The following is a 20,874-nucleotide window of genomic DNA, read 5'->3' as shown; positions in this document are numbered from 1 at the left end:
CTCTGAAATCGGGTAGTCCAGTTTAGTTGGAGAATAGCATTTGTGGAAGGGATAATACATCGTGAAGGGGCTTAAATACCAAACCAAGGAGTCTGAACTTTATTCAGTACACAACAGGGAGCCATTACTCAGTTCTGAGCAGAGGAATGGCATAATCAGAACTGAGCATAAGGAAGATTAATACAGCAATGGGACGGATGTATTGGAAAGGACAGAGTGGGAAGAAGTCAAGACTAATCCAGGGAGGCCTGTATTTGACTTGTGGCAGCAGGCCTAGTGAGGCAGGGATAAGTTAGAAACAGATATATCAGAGACAGAATTGACAAGACTTACCAAATGATTAGGTGTGGGAGGTTAAAGAGAAGCTACCATACACGAATGATTGAATAATTAGTGGTGCCACTAGCAAAGAGAGAGAAGTCAGAAAATGGAACATCTTTAGAAGGAATGTAAGTAAATTTGGCTGTGGACGTGATGAATTTGAAGTCCTGGTGGCATATTTCCAAGAAGAGACAGCACAGAAAAATGGTTCAAATGCTGAACTTGGAATCCAGAGGCTTGGGTTAAAATCCTACCTGACACTAGCTGTGTTATCATGAGCAAGTCACTTAACCTCTCTGAGCTATTAGTTTCCTCATCCGTAAGGTGAGCAGTTGAACTACATACTCTGGGATCACTTACAGTTCTAAATATATGATTCTATAATTCAAGTAGGAATATCCTCTATGTAGGTGGGAGATGTAGGTCTGAAGCTAGAGAGAAAGGTCACGGCAAGAGATATAGATTTGTAAATCATCTATGTAAAGACAGTAATTGAAGCTAGAAGAATAAATGAGTTTGCCAAGCAACAAAGAAAAGAGCCAAGGCTAGAACCACAGAGAACATCAACATTTAGGCTCAGGAAGAAGAGCCAGAGAAGAAGCTGATCCTGCTTCCTTTGACAGCTTACACAGAGGTATTAAAGATTTTGTAAATAAGTATGCTATTAAAAAAAATTAACCTCTCAGTGCTCTAGGGAACACTCTATATTTCCATATTTCAGAAAAGGTACTGATCTGTATCAGTAGTAGGGGACTTTTCATTCCAGGAGTTCCCTATATCTACATAGTGAAGACTAAAATTAAAGGAAAAAATTTAAGTCAATAGCACTGAAGAATTTGTCTATCTTTTAAAAGGGGACTTTAAGAAACTACAGGCCATGGGGAAAGTCAGACATTTTGTAGCGCTGTGAATGGTTCGATCATTCTGGAAAGGAGAATTATGAGAAGAAAATGACTAAGATGTCCATACCCTGATTCAGAAATCGAACTGCTAGGAAATTATCCCAAGGAAATCAAAGATAGAAAAAACTCATTTTATGTAGAAAAAATATATATATGAAATATATGTATATGTAAACTATACATAATTGGTTTGTACTTCTCATGAATTTATCATATATCATTTACAAATGTACCAAAGACCTACAAACACTGATTCGGGAATGGCTAAACAAATTATAGTACATCAAAATAATGTAAAAAAGTAAAAAAAAATTGTTGTTGCTCAGTTGTTTCGGTTGTGTCTCACTCTTTCATTACCTCACTTGGGGTTTTCTTGGCAAAGACACTGGTTTGGTTTGCCACTTCCTTCTCCAGCTCATTTGAGGGATGAGGAAACTGAGGCAAACAGGATTAAATGACTTGCTCAGGGTCACACAGCAAATAAGGGTCCAAGGCCAAATTTGAATTCAAGTCTTCCTGACTCTAGGCCTGGTGCTCTATTCACTGCACTACCTAGCTACCCTAATGCAATATTATTGTACCACAAGAAGTGATGAGTCTGAAGAATTCAGAAAAGAGGAAGACTTATATGAGTTGTTACAAAGCGAAGTAAACAGAACTAGGGAATCAATATACAGAATGACAACAGGATGAATGGAAGGAACAAAAAAGAAACTATACCCTTGTGTAATTAATAATGACCAAATTGGCTCCCTAAGAGGTAAGAAAAACGTACATTTCCTCTTTCCAGAGGTGGGGGGCTATGACTGTATAATATTGCATATACTGTCAGATTTGGCTGATGTTAATTAATGTTACTGTACTATTTTCTTCCCCCTTTAATTCTTTGTTAGAAGAGAAGGCTCTCTGAGAAGTGGAGAAGAAGGATATGTTTGGAAATTAAAGTTGTATAACAGGATATCAATAAATTTTTTTTAAAGGAAAGAAACCATAACCCTAGACTCTTCAATTATGGTGTAAAGTTCTATGGGCTGAATAGCCCAGAAGAGCATAAGCTCCACATGTAAAGCCACTATTTATGTTCTTCTAAGAGCATTATTAGAAATCTTGCAATTTAAAAAAAGGGTAAGGAGAGAAAATAAATTAAAAGTAATTTATATGAACTTCAACAAGTCATATGCAGCGATTTATCCAGTTGGATTCAGAGTTTGCAAGGAAAGAAAAAGTAGGAGGGTCTAGCTATTGTGTGAAGTGTGTCTTCAAGCAAGGTTGGCAGTGGCTACTTCCTCACTGACATCCTGTGCAGCTAAAACCACAGAACATATATTTATACCCAGATTTCAACCCACGGAATAAAGAAACATGCATTCTTTCACTTTCTTTTTTTTTCAGGGTAGAGGATATACATTGAACTGAATGCCTCTGTGTGAAAAAAGTAATATTGCAACCCCCCTAACAATACAAACAAATTAACCAACCAACCACCACCACTACCACCAAACTTTTTAATGAAGGGCTAACAGTGGTAAACTTCCCCAACAAAAGAAGGCGGGCTCAAACCTGAGAGAGTTAAGCCATGAACTGTTTTGGCACTGCTTCTGAAACACAGAAGGTGATTCTCACTTTTCTGTTTCCACCTCAATTGACTGACTGGCACTTAAAAAAACAAATTGGTCATGGCTTATGAGGTGGTTCAGCTAGGAAGCCTCTGTCTTTGAGAGAAAAGACACTTTCCCACCTGCCATCCCTCCTAGAGAAAGCGAAGTTAGCACCAGAAGAAATAACTGCTCTCTATGTGAAAACCCTGGGTCTTCACTCAGATCTGTCATCACAACTGCTCATGAAGGGTAAAGAATTATCCTATTTTGGGGAAATCTGGGTTTGGGCAAACTTACTCTATACAGTTAAAAGAAATCTTTTAAAGTCTAATTAGCCAAAGAAACAAATAGCATTTTCTTTTTAAGCAGCACAGCATAGAATTAAAAACAATGCTCTAGAAAGGTTGTAGTAGGTAAGGATGGCAGGGTCACAGAGAGAAGCTAATACAAGTACATATGGCTTTTAGCACAGTCATGCACAAACAGATAGGGTGTGCTGCAGTTGGCTCAAAAGCTGTAACTGTTTTTGCAAAGTTCCTGGGTGAGGATATTTAGTGAGACTCCAGAGCAGGCTAAAGTGAAAAGGGGTATTTATATAACTTAAAGTAGTGAAAGCTCAAACATCCCTGCCTTTGCATGAAGTAAATGCTAAAAACATGGGTCAATCTCACTGCATAGGGATCCCATCTCCACCCCCTCCACCCCCATTATTAAGAAGGTTTATTGTAAGGATCTGGTAAAGATCCTTGGAAGAGCCAGGAGAGATTCAGAATCTTTGTTAATAGAACAAACACCTAATTTCACCAGAGATCAGTGTAGCACTTTTTTTTTCTACCTTGTAATGAAAATACATCCAGTATTTCTGAAGTCCCTGCAGTAACAGCCATGTTAATTGGAAAGTAAGGCAGAGCCGTCCCTAACAAATCAGCAATGTAATTATAAAGCCAGTCAATAGAGTAAAGCCAGCTAACGTGTTCCAGCGATATTTTGAAACTGTAATCCGATACTACTGTTTCCATCTTCGTGCCTTGCCTGCACTCCCTTGTTGCATACTGTACTATTTGAGGCCCTGAGGGCAAAGCAAGCTGTTTATTAATGATCAGACACCGTATTTCAACTGAGATCCGTAAGAACAACCCATACCATTTTCTTTACAATTTCTTAAACCTGCAAATAACTGAAAACATGTCAGCCAGTTAGTTTTTAAACAAACTAAAAGCCAGGCATTATGGTTTTCAACATTTGGAAGTTTTGCTATTTTGTTTCTTCACGTCCACACTTAAAAACTCTTCCTGGTTGCAGTCTTTAGAGGAAGCATATGCTTCTATTAAATTAAAAACAGCATCTGTTTGTCAAGTAGGACCCTTTCTCTGGAAAAAGTTTTTGAAATAACTGAATTTAGTAAGCCAAACAATGTCTGCTAGTATTAGAAGGTGCTGTAATAAACATTTAGAATAAATCATTACCTTATTAAATAACTGAGGAAAAAAAGACTTTACATTATATCACTAAGTAACCATTTATATTGGAAATTTTATTTATTCCTCTGTTAGGATGAGTTTCAGTCTTATGGGAACAGATCTGAAAATTAGGCATTTTAGGTTCCAATTTTGATTCGTATGAAGTCTTGGCTAAATCAAGTTCTTCGGGAAGTTGTACGGTCTAGTGAAAAGAGCAACAGCCTAGAAATCAGGGTTCATTCCAGCTCTGCTCCAGACCATTCTATAAGACCATGGGAGCAAAGCGCTTCACACTTCTTTCCTCCATTTCTTCAACTGTAAAATGAGTGTGCTGGATTAGATGATATAAAGATTCCTTGTGGTTGCTACTCAGTTTTGCCATCCCCAAAATGGGAATATCTGTCATTTTTCTATCCTTGAAAGTGACGGGAACATTAAGGATTCATGTATTTACCTAAAGAAAGGCCATTTCATTTAGTATATAAAAGGCTGATCTTGAAGCTAAGATGACATGGGTTGAAGTCCCACCTCTGAAATAGACTGGCTATGGGACCCTGGAGAAGTCACTTAATCTCTTGGTGATCTAAGTTATTACTCTCTAGGACTATAAATTGCAGAGAAGATACCAATCTGCTTTGTAGATGGAGTATCCTTGAGTTCCCCATACCAATGAAATCATAGGTCCAGACCCCATCCCAGGGTGGGGAACCTGTGGCCTTGAGGCTGCAGGTTCTCCACCCCTGTCCTTTCCTTTACCTGTGTTAAAGGCTTTGGCTAAAGGTAGCAACGCATACATCATACAACTTCATTCAAGTTGATGGATGAGTAGGATTATTGCTTCTGAACTTGTATCAATTTATCCAAACACCAAAACCTACAGATGAAATCCTGTATATTAAAAACTAGATGGTACCCTTTAGATCACTTAAAACTGAAGCCACTTCTTGGTAGGGTTTTCTCACTAGATACTCACTCAATCATTTCTTGGGCACCGATGTGCAAAGCACTGTGTTAGGAGCCAGATATGAATTTAAAAAAAAAAAAACACCAAAAGCAGTGCTCTATGTAAACAAGCATATGCTACCCTTATGCTGAGCAAGTTTGGGCTGCCTCTCTGTAATGTGCCAGAGTGCACTTGACAGCCAGCCATGAGAGAGAATGGGAGAACAATGCAGATTTCCCTTCTCTTAAGAAGGGTGATGATGCTTCACAACTCTAGCTATAGACATCCCAAAGAATTCTCATTTCAAAAACAAAACAAAAAACCAAAAACAAAACAAACAAAAAAAAGAACTCTTGTTTCAAGATCATTCCCAAACTCTATTGTGGCAGAGCTGAGCAAGTAGAGGTGAGAGGTGGGGGGGTGTTTCAAGCAGAAATTATCAATTATGCTATGTATGTATCTTTCCAAACAGGAAAATGTGCTGTCAGTAAACAGTAATATCAATGCTTCAAATTCTAGTTTAAATCTCAGAAACATTTCTCAAAAGAGAACCAGACCTGTAGTAACAAATGTCTGTGCCCTGACAAGCCATGTGGACTCCAACAAGAAAGAATCCTGAAGTCACAAACCATTTTCTCTAAGTTTAACCCTAAATTTTTACCACTCTGGAAGCCTTAAATAATCTGTTCAGTGCAATAAAACCACCACCAAGCTGGACAAATATTACTTTCTTCAGATACTGCTGCCATGAAAAAGGAAGAAGGAAGGATGACAGGAAGGGGTATTTTAATTGTAAACTATGATGCAGTTAACCTTAAAGTGATAGCGATACATGTAGTGTATGTAACATACACTACTTTAGTAAAATTATAAACCAAGGTATAGGATGCTATATTTGCAATAACAAAGTTGTGGAAAATATATTAATATCAGTTACTTTTCATCTGAAAGCTGTTTACTCTATTGAATAACAGCTTTAGATAATTAAAGAATCTATTTTTCACTGCTTTGCAGAATCTAGTAAATAAGACTTAAAAGTTAAAACATCTTTAGCTTCTACTTTGCTTTTACCATGTGTAGCTCCCCAAAAGTTATATGTCTACATCAAAGAAGCTTAGAAGCCTCTGAGTATAATGGAAAATTTTTTCTGCTGTAGTAATAATTACTTGGATGGGATCCTTGTTTCAACCCTTCTATAGTATCTTTTCCCCAAAGAACCCTTGTTTTTCCCCTCACGTTATAGACCCTTGACAAACACTGCCTGTAGGAAAAAAAAAAAAACCAAAAACAACTTCTTATGGAAGGAACCAAAAGCTTTGCAAAAAACATGCGATGGATTTTTTTTTTAAAAGGAGGACTATACAATAAACAAGAGTTAAATGGAATCTTTTTTTTGGATTTTATATATTATGTATACGTGTATATACACACACAAACTCACACATATATTTAAATAAATGAAAATGATACCTTAGAACAAAGGAGCCCAGTTTATCCTCTAGGTTTTTTTTTTATCCAATTGTTTGCCCCTAAAAGTAATGAAAATAAGCAACCTACATCAGGAAGTATATCCATGAAAATATTTAAAAACTGTCCCAGGAGTTTCTGATTAGTTTTGAAGAGTCCTTTCTTTCAAATTCTGAATACTATGTTGCTGTAGAGAGATATGATACAAAATAATTCTCATAGATACATGCTGTACTTTATTATTTTCAACCACCAGTGAAAAGGCAGAAAGACAAATGTGAATCTTTTAGTAAGTAGAACTATGCATATTCTGATTCTGAAATGCTGAAGAGAAGTATTTCTACAACATACAATCTGGATAACATAACTTAAGACAATCAAGAAGAAATTTATTTAAAGACATTCAAAAGGGGAAAAATACTATTGTGAGCTTACAAATAATCACTTGTCCAGTAAAGATAAGAATTTGTTCCAGCCAAATAAAAATAAATGCTCAGCTTATCTAATTGCCCCTTAGATGATGGGAGGATAGCATTTTGCTAAGTAGATTTTCAACTTTATATCAGAAACATGTAAGTAGTTCACAAAGTGTATAAATGAATCAAGGATTTGATCTGAAAGTAATGTATGGCATTATACAAAGCAAACATTTGTTTTTCAGTAATTATAATGCCCATCTCGAGACATATCTTTCTTCCTGAAGTAGCCTTCTGAGTATTGATAATAGTACCTGTGGTGTTTTGAATATCTAAAACCAGTTAGGGCTACAACTAATAAGAGAAATAATTGAGTCAAGTACAATCCTAACAGCCAAAGAAAAAGAATTATACACTAAATGTAATGTGACTACTACTTAAATAATAATTCAAGCTCTATTAGCCTCAAGAAAAAAGTACCTTCAACCTGGCCAGTTTCAACTTACTACATCTTGTGATACTTTAGTCTTGCCATGTCATCTCTAGGCAGAAGTTAGAAGTTTGCTTCTAGGATAAGCTAACTATTCTGTATGGTATATAATTTACATTTAATAACCAGCCATAATCACTCTGAACTATCACTACTTGAAATGGCTTTATCTAGACATGATAAAAGGAAAAATCCTATTCTGTTTTTTAGACAGTATGGAAGAGATTAATGGCCAAATGGAACCAAAATCAAGAAATGTAAAAAGAAATTATGTTTCAGTTTTGGCTTCAAATCATATTGTGTTCAACTAATTCCTATACCATATCCATTTCATGAGAATATTCACTGAATTTCTCCTTTACTGCCACCCCCCCATCTGACAAATAACAAATTCTATCACATCTCATAAAACAAGGGAAAAAACACAACTAAAGTCAAAATAGGATTGGCATCTGGTTAATACATTATATGTAGCTATAAAGTTATGCGAACTTGCTTGCTAAAAAGATGATCCTTGGTATTTTTGGATTCCCCAAAAGAGTTAACTCAGGCAATACTTTCAAATATATGGGTGGGGTACTGAAGTAAGACTGCTCAAAGCTCTAGTAACTGCTGCATGGAGTGGAATGATAAGCAGCTGGCCTGAGAGAGGAGGAAGACATGAGGCTAAAGGTTGATTTGCAGCAAGTGACATTATGTTACTATTAGGCATTTTTAACTATAGAAGAGTCAGGTAGTATATTTTACTCTTGGCTCAACATATTCACGTAGTTCAACCCTTAAATTTCTTTGCTCCTCTAAAAGAACCAGAATCCTTTCCTTCTAAAGTAGAAAAACACTAGGATTTCTTTTCAATATAACTTCAAAGATGTTTCTAGGAAAATGAAAAAAAAATCTTAGAAATGTTAGTTCTAGGAAATTATAAGTATTTATGAAGAAAGAAGAAGACAACATACACATGAAATAAGTTTAAGAATTTCAGTTCGCTGCTACCTACAGTTAGTAACGACAAAGCTGCCTTTGGGCACTTAAAACTAGTCAAACCTGCTGTAGTAGTTGTATGTCGACTTTAAATATGTCCTCCTCACTCCTTCCAACTCCTACTCTAATGTATCCTCATGGTTTACCTCCAATCCTGGTGGTGTCTTTAGCCCGGTTCAGTCAACAAATTTTGTTACTCTTTGAGTAAAACGAGTTTTAAGTGGACTAATAGTAGAAATTTGAGAGGTTAGAAAACAATAGCTTTTTGTCACATTTTTGACTGAAGATCTCTACCAGTTTGAATGCACAATAAAATTTATTCTGTGCTAGATTTTTAAAGTATATTAAAATAAAAGATTGCACTTGCTACAGATAATCCTGACAGGTATTATAACTGAGAAAATCAAATCCTTTACTTAAATTCCATTTATGTTAGGCACAGGAGGGTAGAAGACTAATTGGACTGGGTGATCTCTCTAAGGTCCCTTTCAATTTTTGATCACAAAAATTGTAAATAAAATGAAATTACCAACAACGAAATAACAAAAACTTAAGTTACTTTTCCCACTATATTCAATAAAAATTCTGTATTTAGGTTTGATAATTTAAAAATTTTAAAATAATTTGCTTCTATTTCAATATTTATTTTATAAAAGTAAGCATGTTTTGTTCATCTCATGATCTTTAAGGGGAAACAAGGCATCTATTTGTTACTCAGAATATGAATGTAGTCTTATTGGCCTGACATATGCCATTCACAGAATCATACAAAGAATGAACTGCAAAGCAGCGCTAATGGAGAAAGACACTGCTCTACACAATGGATGATGTGATGCTACAGGGCCCAACTCTGCCTTTAGATACATAAGTAGTTCTCATCATCTGCATCTGAAGGCAGAATATGGCTTTTTATATCAAACTGCATTGACTAGTTTTCCTCCCCCATCTTACAGATTAGATGGAAGAAAGCAAGAAAACCAACTTTAGTTAGTAGTTTATCTCCTTGGTTTCTAACTAAAATATCCACAAGAGTGAAATCCTTTCAGAAGTCAATTTCATTTGTCAGCAGCAATAGTTACGATTTTGCAAAGACCCAATTATTTTAAAGAGAATAATGATCAACTGTGGATAAGAGCACATGTGATTGGTATATATGTCACTGCCTTACTGCCTTATTTTAAATGTTCAGCTTCTGCTTCCTATGGTTAGTGTTAATTAGTGGGAGGACCTGCTAAGCTGGATTCTGCCCCTACTGCTATGCTGGAGTCTGCCCCTATTGCTGTGCTGTTTCCATTTAAACTGGACCTTGCCCTCTTTTGCTTTCTGCATACTTCATGATCTTTGGACTCAGTAATCAGAGACTGCTTTTCTTTTTTTTGCCAAGAAACTATTGCAATTGGAGCTGTCTCCTTCTGTACCATGGCCACAAGCAGGAAGCACCACATGTAAAATTTCTTCAGTAAAAGGACTTTAAATAAATTCTAAAAGTGAATTAAAAAGTAGTGTATACTACCAAGTAAATGCACATATCTTTATGAGCATAATGTATTCTAAATGACCTTGTCATTTTTTGTGCAAATGAAAGTGAAGGCAAAGTTTTGATATTTTTAGAAGTGTTTCTAGGAAATCACAGCAAACTACAAAAAAAAGAAACAAAAGTTATTAAAGTCTGTTGAGCTGACAGCATACTTAACAAAACATAAAGCATTTAGATGAATGGCAAATCTGAACTGGTTTGAAATTTTAAATTTTCTTCTAATTTGTATGGACATTTATTGTTAAAAAAAATTTAGACATTAATTGAATGTTTCAGTTCTCTGAATCTTTAGTTGTCCAACCTCCCTAATCACTTTTTTCTTATCCCTAAATTCATTTCTGTTCTTGAAGTAGTAATTACTTTTAAAAGAGCAGGTGAATACATTACCATTTTTCCTTTCCCTCGCCCCCAAATTCTAGAATATCAAAATACAATCTCACCAGTTTCTATCAAAATACGGTCTCACCAGTTTCTGATTCAATACAAGATTACTGAATAACATGTTTCGTCTTTCAAGTTAAATAAACTTCAATGAGCAAAATTAGTCAATGAAAGTCAAAAGGTTCATTAAATCTAAAGAACAATATTTCTCTTAATTCTTTAAAGGAAGTCATCCAAAGCAGCTATTAACAAGAGCATGAGGCAAGTATAAATTGTTCCCTAGGATACCTACTTGTATACCTGGCTGACACAGAAACTGCTAATCCCCTTGCCCATGCTAATAAACTAAGGGACAGAGTTGTGTAGTCTGTACCCCCACAGAAACATAAAACAAACCCAAGCTATCTTCAAATGGTTTAAATACTATAGAAAAGAAATTTTAAAGAATTATAATACAGTATAGTATGTATATTTCAGTTAAGGGTTTAAAAAGAGGGTAAAAATTAGTTTCAACAGTTTCAACTGATAAGCAACATAAATTTAAGCATAAGAAACCCCAAACAGTAAAGTGGAAGATAAATATTACTAAATTTGTAATTAGCTTTCTGTGTGAAGGAACTGATAACAGAAATCCCAAGCCAATCCTGTACGTTTTTCTCATTTGAGCTAGGAGTTGAGGTCTTTCCTTCAAAGGTGTGCATTTTCACCTGCACAGCAGCACTTACATTTACACAGGCCAACTCTTGTAATCAAAAGAGCACAAACATTTGTAAACCAAGAAAAGAATGGTAGTAAAGGAATGGCAGTAAAGAGAGATGTGTACTCCTGGCTAACAAGCAGCTGCCTTCTGATCACTAATCTAAATTAAGTGTACCAAAAGTACATGGGCATGTATGGTGGGAGATACTGTCGGTACTGTCAAGTGGATCTTGTCATTTTCCCAGACGGCAGAGGCTCTCATGCTTACTTATATTAGTGACTACTTCCCAAACAGCTACTTTTATATACTTAGTGGCTGCTTATTAAGCAAACCTCTGTGTTAAAACTTCTCTAACTTTTTTAAGCTCTGCCATTTCATTACAGCAATATTTTTTAAAAAAGAAAACCTTATGAATACTACTTGAAAATGCAAATTAACATATTTCCCCTGACAAACAACTTCACTGAGAACTGGAAGAATCTCAGGATGTCTCAAGCTGCTGACTGCCCACTTCCCAACTCGACACATGAACTTACTTTTACAGATCTTGAAACATCAGTAAGAACAGCTCCTCAAACCACCCTGAACCAAGAAAATATTCTAACATAAAACCAAGCCTGCTGTTCATGAAACTGCTTTTACTTAAAGTCATAAAATCTGCTCATTTCCTAAGTCCGTAGACACCTCTTAAAGGTACTATATCCAAGGTTAAAATGAAAAAATAACAAACATTCATCAAGTACTTTTTTCTCTGGATAAGTAATTGCTTCCATGCTAATGATACGAAGATCAGTACCAGCAGATCTTTGCTCCTGTTTAGACGTGGGTAGCCAACATGGTGATGAAGTCTACGTTCCCAATATTTAACCACAGAGTGAGATGTTTAAAACAACAGGTGTACACATTTTTTTAAAGACAAATTTAATTCACCTAACATTACATCACCAATACACTTGAACTTAGGGCATGATATATACAGTGACAAGAGAAAAGAAAGGTTCAATTGCACCTCGCAGTCCAACAACACAGAACTTGAATGCAAACTAGACTATGGAAACTCGCAAATGTGCAGCCGCCCTGAAGCTGGAGAAACGTCCTCTAAAAAAAAGTACCACACATTCGTAACACAACCCCCGCACATCCTCGCTTTAAAGGAGGCCAGTTCCAGGCTCTTTGCCCCACAGCTCCGAGCTGGGGCTTCGACCCCTTCCTGACCCCAGACCAAGTCTATCGGTCCGTTCTCCTCCCCGCCCCCTCTCCTCCCCCGACCCAACCTTCCAGGCTCCTAGGTCCGCCCGCTGGCCCTCTGGGCTCCGACGCCTGAAGGCACTGGGAGTGAAAGAGGCTAAGAGAGGGCTTCCTCCTACCTGCTCTGGACTCGGGCTTTTCTCGTACAAATAGCCCCCCTTCTCTTCTCTGCCAGCGCCCCCACCCCTTTTCCTCCCTCCCCGCGCACACTCCCGTTCCTCGCTCCCTCCAGGTCCCAGTGCCTACAGCTTCCGTGGCTGGGCAGCCCGCACTGGATCATTCGCTCCCTGCACCACACGCATTCACACGGACACGGACCACAGGTCCAGCTGAACTTACCACATGCAGCCCCACCTGAGGACTACAGCATCAGGGCAGGGTGGGGGAGGACGCGGGGGTTCCGCCCACTCCTAAGGCTACACCACCTCCATACAGCGCCCCTCCGCTCCGGGGACCCAAGGGTGGCGCCAGGGAAGGAGGGGGGAGACGGAGAGCTAAGGCTCTGCGGTCCTCTGCCAGTGAGCCAGAAGCATTCTACAGTGGGGGGTGGGGGGTGGGGTGTGGGGTGGTGGTGATGAGGCTGTGTCGGAGAAGGAAGGAGAGAAGGGCGGGGGCGGGGAGGGGGGGAAGCCCGGACTGAAACGCAGCCCGTGCTCCCACCACTTGCCATGCAAGAGTGACGTGCAGCCTCTCGCAAGCTCCTTGCCCTCTGGCTCACGTAAACGCTCCGCCCAGTCCTGCTCTCCATTCCGCCCTCCTCCTTCTCCTCCTCCTCCTCCTCCTTCTCCTTCTCTTCCTCCCTCTCCCTCCTCCCTCCCCTCCCTCTTTCCTCCTCCTCCTCTCCTCTTTCTCCTCCTCCTCCTCCTCTTCCTCTTCCACTCACCCTACCCCCCCCCCCCTCCCTCGAAGCACCCAGCTCGACTCCTGCAGGAGGCTACACGCACAGGCCCCTCCGAGGCCGAGCCAATGAAGAGGAGGAGCCCTGCTCTGGGCTATCACTTACATGTGCCTTTGTCCCGGGAGATCAGATATGCTAATACCGAGCTAGGGCTGTAGCTGCCGCGGTTGGAGGAGGAGGAGGAGGAAGAAAAGGAGGAGAAGGAGGAGGAAGAGGTGGGAGTACAGGAGATGCTGTGTGGCAGAACAGTCCAGCATCTCCCTCTCTGTCGCTACTTTTATTTCCTCTGGTAGTGGCAACCAAAGAAGCAAAGAGTTTCACAAGGAGATAGTAGCGCGGTCAAAGAAGTAACTATCATTGATAACCTCCCTGCTCCCCCCTCCCCAACCCCGCAAAAAGCGACGGGTGACAAAAGGCAGTTGCTAATGCACAGCGCAGAAAAGCCTGCTGAGTAGCGTAACCACAAATATGACAAGTATTCGAGCTATTCAACAACTTGAGACTGGTCAACAAGTCAGACTGGAGCACAGCAAGTCCTGCACAGGGCATTTACGCTCCGCGAAAACCAACAACAGCTGGGCTTGGGGTTGGCAAAGTCAGGGTCAGTGGGGTGGCTCTGGGATGGCTCTGGGATGGCTGAGGACTAGCTACTGAATCTTACCCTGCGCCTTTGGCTGTTCGGCAATGGTGTCCCATTAATAAGAAGGGAGGTAGGGGTTGGTGGACAGAGCAGACAGAAAATAAGAGCGCTCTCACTTTACTGTTTCACCCGGTTACATATGTCCAAACTATGAGAGCAATTGCAGTAGACACCTATCCTTAATCCCCCGCGGTAAGTGAATGAATAAGTTACCCCCGGAACACGGCAAAATGGTACAGTAGGACCCGTTAGTGAGGACTACAAAAGCCCCAAGTCCTTCTCTGTTAAATCGCAGAGTATTCTAGCGCTGGATCACTATGCAAGAAAGAATTCCTTTCCTGAACTGGGAAGGTTTCCTTCTATACATCATAGGTTGCATGTGCCAGCAATAGCCGCTAGGAAAGCCTGAGTCTAGAATGAGGAAGTGTTCCGAAATAGAGAAACTTCTTTTGATATTTCTTACTCCCCACCCCCTTAGGTTTCGTATGCTTTGGATTTTTTAAATTTCAGGAAAATATTGGCTGCACTGAAGGGGTATAAATACTGTAGCCATGAAAAAAGGGAAATTAAGGGGGGGCTGGGGTGAGACTGACACAAGAAGATAGAGCTTTAAATCAGATTCTGTTGGAAATATAACATGGCTATTCTTTAAAGTTAAAGGAATATTAAAATAGAATGCATTTTTGTTGGTATCATAAAAAGCAATTCAGGCACCCTAATTTTGGTTGCCACACATTTTTCTATCTGACATCATGTTGGTTTTTTTAAATGATCTACCAAACTAGTTAGGAATATAAAGCTTTAGTACCTAACATAAAGGTGATAGTAAATGGTTACTATCAAGACAAGTATGTCTTACGTTCAAACTGTTCTGTAATGATTTGGGATTAAACTGATATTCTGACTGGGAGACAACTTAAGAGACAGCATAACCTATTAGACTTAAGAGTCAGAAAAAAAACTGGAGTTCAAACTCAACCTCTGACACTAGCAGCATGACAACAGGTAGGTCATTTAACCTCTCTAGGCTTCAAGCAACAATCTAAGACTACAGGTCTTAAGGTTTCACACACTTAAAATCACAGGCCCTAGATCCACTGAGATTAAACTACAGGTTAGACCACATTATTAGGGGAGATTAGTAGTTTCTTCATCATTATCATCATCATCATCACTCTCTCTCTCTCTCTCTCTATTTTTAAGAGGCTAGACCATGGCATAGAACCTACTGTAAAATTTTCTATTTTAACAACATCAAAGACAAAACATATACATATGACAAATATGAATGTTGATTTCATATTTTAAATTAGATGAGTTCTTTTTTAAAATTTCAATACAGTGGTACTAAAATTCTCTGTTACAGACACCATTGGCCTTTTCAGACTGTGCTCAATTCATGCCTTTGTAGTGACATGCTATATTTTAAAACTTCCACTCTGACATTGAGCTATTTCTATTTTCCTTTCTATTGGACATTTTGGAAACTATACTGTTAACAATCTCTCTCCCACACATTCAGGTTTTCACTTTAGGGTGAAACTATTAAAATGAATCCATAATCAAGACAGTTCTCTTGTATCAATAGACTAGTCATGAACTTTATTGAATCTCACTAAGTGGTTCGTGAATTCAGCTAAAGTTAGCAAAAGAAAAAGTCATACTTCTTTCATTAAAATGTTTTCTAGCACACAGTTTATCAAACGAGGGACCTTCTTCTTGCATGAAAGACATTTTTGTTGTTGTTGTTCAGTCATGTCTGACTCTGTGTCCTCATTTGGGGTTTTCTTTGGCAAGGATACTAGAGTGGCTTACTGTTTCCTTCTCCAGCTCACTTTACAGATGAGGAAATTGAGGCAAACAGGGTTAACTGACTTGTCCAGAGTCACAGGGTAAGTACCCGAGGCCAAATTTGAACCCAGGTCTTCCTGATTCAGGACCAGCTCTCTATCTACTGTGCCATTCCCAAAAAGCACCTAGAAGTCTAAAATTATTTTTATTTTTTCATGGACACATATACGTAGTAAAGATTCTGAGTGCTTCTAGAATGCTTAGAAAAAACATGCTGAGCTTTGGCTTTTAACTGTGAAACACTTTTCATTTTTTTCTTTCAATTTTTAAGGTTGAAGTATCTGGGTAATTTCACAAGTACAAATATTAAGTACAGTATTTTTTCTCTATTTAGGGGTTCTGGTATCTTTGTCCAAGTAGTCAAAGCATGTGCCTAATGCCTCAACAGCTGTTAATACCCCACCCTCCAACACCAGGTGGTTAACGCCTTCCCTAGAGAAACTGACATCTACAGGATAATACAGCAACCCTGAGCTCTTCCTTTTGGAATCCAGATCCACAAAGACAGAAGGGCTGCTGATGCCTGCTCCTATTACAATGCTTTCTGCATGGAATTATTATCATTATTAATTGCTAGGGTGAATTTGGAATTCCTACAAAGTTTGGTTTTCATTTCCATTGGCTTTCAAATACAGAACAAAAGGTAAGCAAGCATGTAACTTAACTATATTATATAGTCTCATTCAGAATTCAAGTCTCTTAATTTCAAAATAAAAAATTATTAGAAGTTAACTGGAATAAGAAACAATACAAATGATCGGACATCCACATGTAACTTCATTTTAGTCAAAATGGCTTACTAAGTATACCCTAAATTCAGCATTCAAGTCTCTTTTTGCCTTCCTGGATTGGATTCTTCGAATTCTTGGCTTCCTTCTAGGTGAGGTTCAGGTGACACCTCCTGCTCAAAACCTCTCCTTATTCCCCCTCCCCCTCAAGTTGTAAGTGTTCTCTCCCTCCTATTACCTCATATTTTCTCGTCTATATACATGTTGTAGCTCCCAGTAGCATGTAAGCTCCTTGAGGGCAAAGAGTCTCTTTCCTTTTTTCTTTTTTTTTTTTTGTCTTTGTGTTCCTATCATCTGGCACAGGACACAAAGTAGATGCTTAATATAAGTTTAAAAAGTAAGGAAAAAATATTGTAGTTATAACAAGGTGGTCATTAAAAAGAATAGCCAACACTAGTATTGAATTTCAGAGAGATGTCTTGACTCTTCTTTTAAATGTGAACCCTTGCTATGTAATCCTGGGTACCAGTTTACACTGAACTGTGCTCCTTTTGAAAGTGCAACTTGAAAGCTTTTTGGTCCTTGAGTTCCTTTCCTAAAATAAAATAAATATAGTGTAATGAAATGAAATAGGGGACACAAGTAAAGGCAGTAACAGAGGTTATCATTGGAGTGGATTTTGATTCATCAATTTGAGTTTTCTTGGTCTTTCTGCCATGTTTTGTCCCTTGTGCTTTATGCACCATAGTAATATAAGCACAGAAGTTGTATATTTGTCTTGAACAGTTTTCTTCAAGAAAAATGTGCAAAGGTACTACCTGAGTGATGAGTATTGTAAATCAAAATTTAAAAATAAAATCTATCAAATGTATATACAGCACTTCATATAGCTTATAAAAGTATTTTCCTTACAACAAACCTGTGGAATAAGTAATACAAGCACTGTCATCCATATTTTACTTTCTTAAGTAATGCCCATTGACATAAAATTAGTAAGGTTTTGAACCCAGGTCTTCCAACATCAAGGTCAGCTACTCTTTCTACTAAATGCTCTTCTCTGACTTCTTAACTATTTCAATTATGCTGTAAGTTTATCATTTGAAATATTTGTGTCTACTGATGCAAACCTTAGCAGCAAGGAGAATCAGACTGGGTAAGCCCTAAAGCATTCCACTAAGTGTATTACATATAAAAAAAAATCTTCATCATTTTAAAAATTGGAATAAAATTTCAAGATTAGTATGCTGGTAGGCAGCCATTTAAAAGATTATCAGTTAGAGATGACATAGGGCATAATGACTAAAAAACAAAATAAAAGCAACAAAAATGCCCAGAGAATGTTTGCTGTCAGACTTAGGGGATTCTGGGGGTCAGGGGCAATTCTTCTGTTTGAAATTTTCACTCCTTTTTTTGAAGTTCACATTAACTGTCCTACATTGGCAACTCCTCCTTTGTTCTCCCTTTCTTTATTATGCCAAAACTCTTGCTTCCTCCTGCTAGATATCTGTATGTGTGAACAGCATATGCAGTGATAGATAGCTATCTCACATCTACACTCTTTGCTCCAAATGATGTAATTCCTCTTAGAATGCTTCATATTTTCTACCCTGTCCCACTTGCACTGAGGTTATTCCCTCTGCTAAGTCACTGAGAAGCTTTTAATTCTTTCAGGTATCCCTCTTCCTAAATGGCAAACAAAACCCTAAATATATTACAAGCCCTTTTTGAAAGTGAATCTATATTTTAAAGAAAACACTTTTACTCCATTTTCTTTTTCTAGTACTTTTGGTTAATGTTCATTAACCCAAATCATCTCATGCATTTCTTAAACTTTTAAATTTTATTTTTTCCAATTATATGGAAAAAATTTTAACCTTCATTTTTTTATAATTCTGAGTTCCAAATTCTCTCCCACCTACCTCACTGAGAAGGCAGGCAATTTGATAAAGGTTATGTCATGTATTTTTTAAAGGATGAAAAACATAAATACAATCATTCTTAAAATCAGTATATGAATCCACACAATGAATTTAATCAAACTGATAAAAATAGCTTATATTATTATATCTTAAGCATTTGTTTCTTTTTTGTTTCCACTGTGTATTTTCCCCCTTGAAAGACCCAAATAAATTATATCAAATTGACATAATCATCCTATAGAAAAGAGCCTGAATTTTCTTTAAGACACTTCTCACTTCTAGGATTATAATGATTTCCTTAAAACACCTTCCTATTCCTCTTACTTTGGCCAGTTGAGACCAACATAATTTTCCCACTGTTTATACCTTTCCTTCCTTTCCAATTCTCTCCCTTCAAACTACTGAGGATAATGTACTGTCAACAAAAAAGGATTTTGAGAAGTAGGGAGAGTCAAATGGCATAATTAAAGTGAGAAAAAATTTCCAGTTGTAAAAATCCATACTTTTGGATGGCAAAACAACAACAGGGGGCAGCTAGGTGGCACAGTGAGTAGAGCATCAGTCCTGGAATCAGGAGTACCTGCGTTCAAATCTGGCCCCAGACACATGACACATTTACTAGCTATGTGACCTTGGGCAAGTCACTTAACCCCAATTGCCCTGCCTTCCCCCCAGCAAAAAAAAACAAAACAAAACAAAACCAAAACAACAACAACAACACCCACCAGTATTTATGAGGACACCAGTGTGTAAGTGGCCAGGAAATATCATAAGGAATCACTAGAAAATAAGAATGAATTTTGGAGAGAAAATTCAGTTTGAGTCTTACACTATTCATTACTCTTTGAACTTTCATAGGTTTGTTATACATGTGTAGGTGTAAATGTGATTTTGTTTTGTTGTAGACTTGTGCTTTATTGCTATGGAGAATGCTGGGTAAGAAATTTCCTATCATAAAGGTCAGTAACTCTTCTGCAACTTGTAGTCTGAGGAGGTACTTAAGTTGTAGTACTTAGTATGGAGTTACTTCAATTTCCTTTCTTTGTCACAGATACAGAAATGCCTTTTTAAACAGTTTTGGTGCCCTAACAATAACATGATTCTGTCGAAACTGACCAACTACTAAATGCCTTAATTTAATAATTTTTTTTTCACTACACATCAATGGATGTGTTATATCAACCATGTATAATACCTCCAGTGGTATGAATGATAAACCATATCTTTTCATCCTGTACTATTATGTTCTTCCAAAATTTTCTCCATAGGGTTATCTACTCAAAGTGCTGAAGAACTTCTAGATTTCCTAAAATACTGTGGCTGTGGGGTTGGGGGAGAAGGAATTTACAGTGCAACACTCAGGCTGTCTGTTATTCCATGCTTGTGCTATATGCCTGCCCTGCGTCTGCTTCCAATCATATATATCTGGCATGATAACTTTTATGACATTTCTTGTGAACAAAGCACCACTGGTAATATGCTATACTCTACCTGTACTCATCATGGTTCTCCCCATTGTTCCATAGGTCATCTGCAATAGTGATCTTTTGGCAACAACAGCAAATGAGTCACAGCCTTTCAGAAACAATAGAAAAATGTTGATTTTAAGAATGAATTTTTGTTTTAGGGAATTGCTTGAAGTCATTGACAATGCTAAGTAATTTCTCAAATTCAATCTAAAACACTATCTTTCACCTAATAGGACTAGTGTTATATGCAGTGCCTGTTCAAGGCATATGTTTTGATAGGCTATCTCAATAGGTTGCCAATCAAGTTACACAGTATAATATGTACAATATGCATTCTTTATTTAGTTTGTCCTTGTGGAAAATGGCTGATATTTTTTGAGTGATTATTGAGAAGGCTCTGTAGTATTGTGGGGCTTGATAAATCACAATCACCACATTTCAGAATTAGAAGAGACTTCAGTAGACATCTAGAATAACCCATATTATAACATATCCAACAAGTAGTCATTCAGACTTTTCTTGAAATCTAAAAGTGAGGGAAAAGTCCCTGTGTCCTAAGGTAGCTCATTCCACTTTTGTAGGGCTCCAATTATTAGGAATTTTTTTCTTGACATCAAATCTAAATTTTCTTCTTTTCAACTTCCACCCATTGCTTCTAGCTCTGTCCTTAGTAGAAACTGAGTCTTTTCTCTCTTCCAGATGACTTTACTTGAAATTAGATGTCATATCCTCATTGTCTTTTTTTACTCCATGCTAAACATCTCCAGTTACTTCAAATGAACCATTACATACCAACTCAAAGCCAATTTGATGATTGGTTAGTCCTTGCTTGGAACCTTCATATCATCAGAAGTCTCAGGTACACTGCTTGCTTTTCTCCTGGATCACTCTGTGGTCTTTTCCACTTCCACAACCCCATAAGAAT

The 20,874-nt window shown here is 37.8% G+C and overlaps 1 protein-coding gene across 3 annotated transcripts in view; it reads right to left on the bottom strand.

Moving 5' to 3' along the window:
* Positions 1-20,874, bottom strand: part of SERTAD2 (SERTA domain containing 2) — a 154,913-nt gene that overhangs the window by 22,248 nt on the left and 111,791 nt on the right. Inside the window, exon 1 of one of the 3 annotated variants that reach the window (XM_036750717.1) lies at positions 12,784-13,129. The exons of 1 other annotated variant lie outside the window; for it this stretch is intronic. Coding sequence is in view for 1 of the 2 variants with exons in the window: in XM_036750716.1 (XP_036606611.1) it covers positions 12,691-12,746 (56 nt within the window). In the remaining variant the exon portion in view is untranslated. Of the gene's footprint in view, positions 1-12,690; positions 12,762-12,783; positions 13,130-20,874 lie in introns of those variants that run through there. One more of the 3 variants, XM_036750716.1, reaches the window with a different exon arrangement.

Source organism: Trichosurus vulpecula, chromosome 3, assembly GCF_011100635.1.
Source record: "Trichosurus vulpecula isolate mTriVul1 chromosome 3, mTriVul1.pri, whole genome shotgun sequence".
In the NCBI taxonomy this organism is placed as follows: domain Eukaryota; kingdom Metazoa; phylum Chordata; class Mammalia; order Diprotodontia; family Phalangeridae; genus Trichosurus; species Trichosurus vulpecula.
The sequence above is the reverse complement of the archived record's forward strand: the minus strand, read 5'-3'. Positions and strand labels throughout refer to the sequence as shown.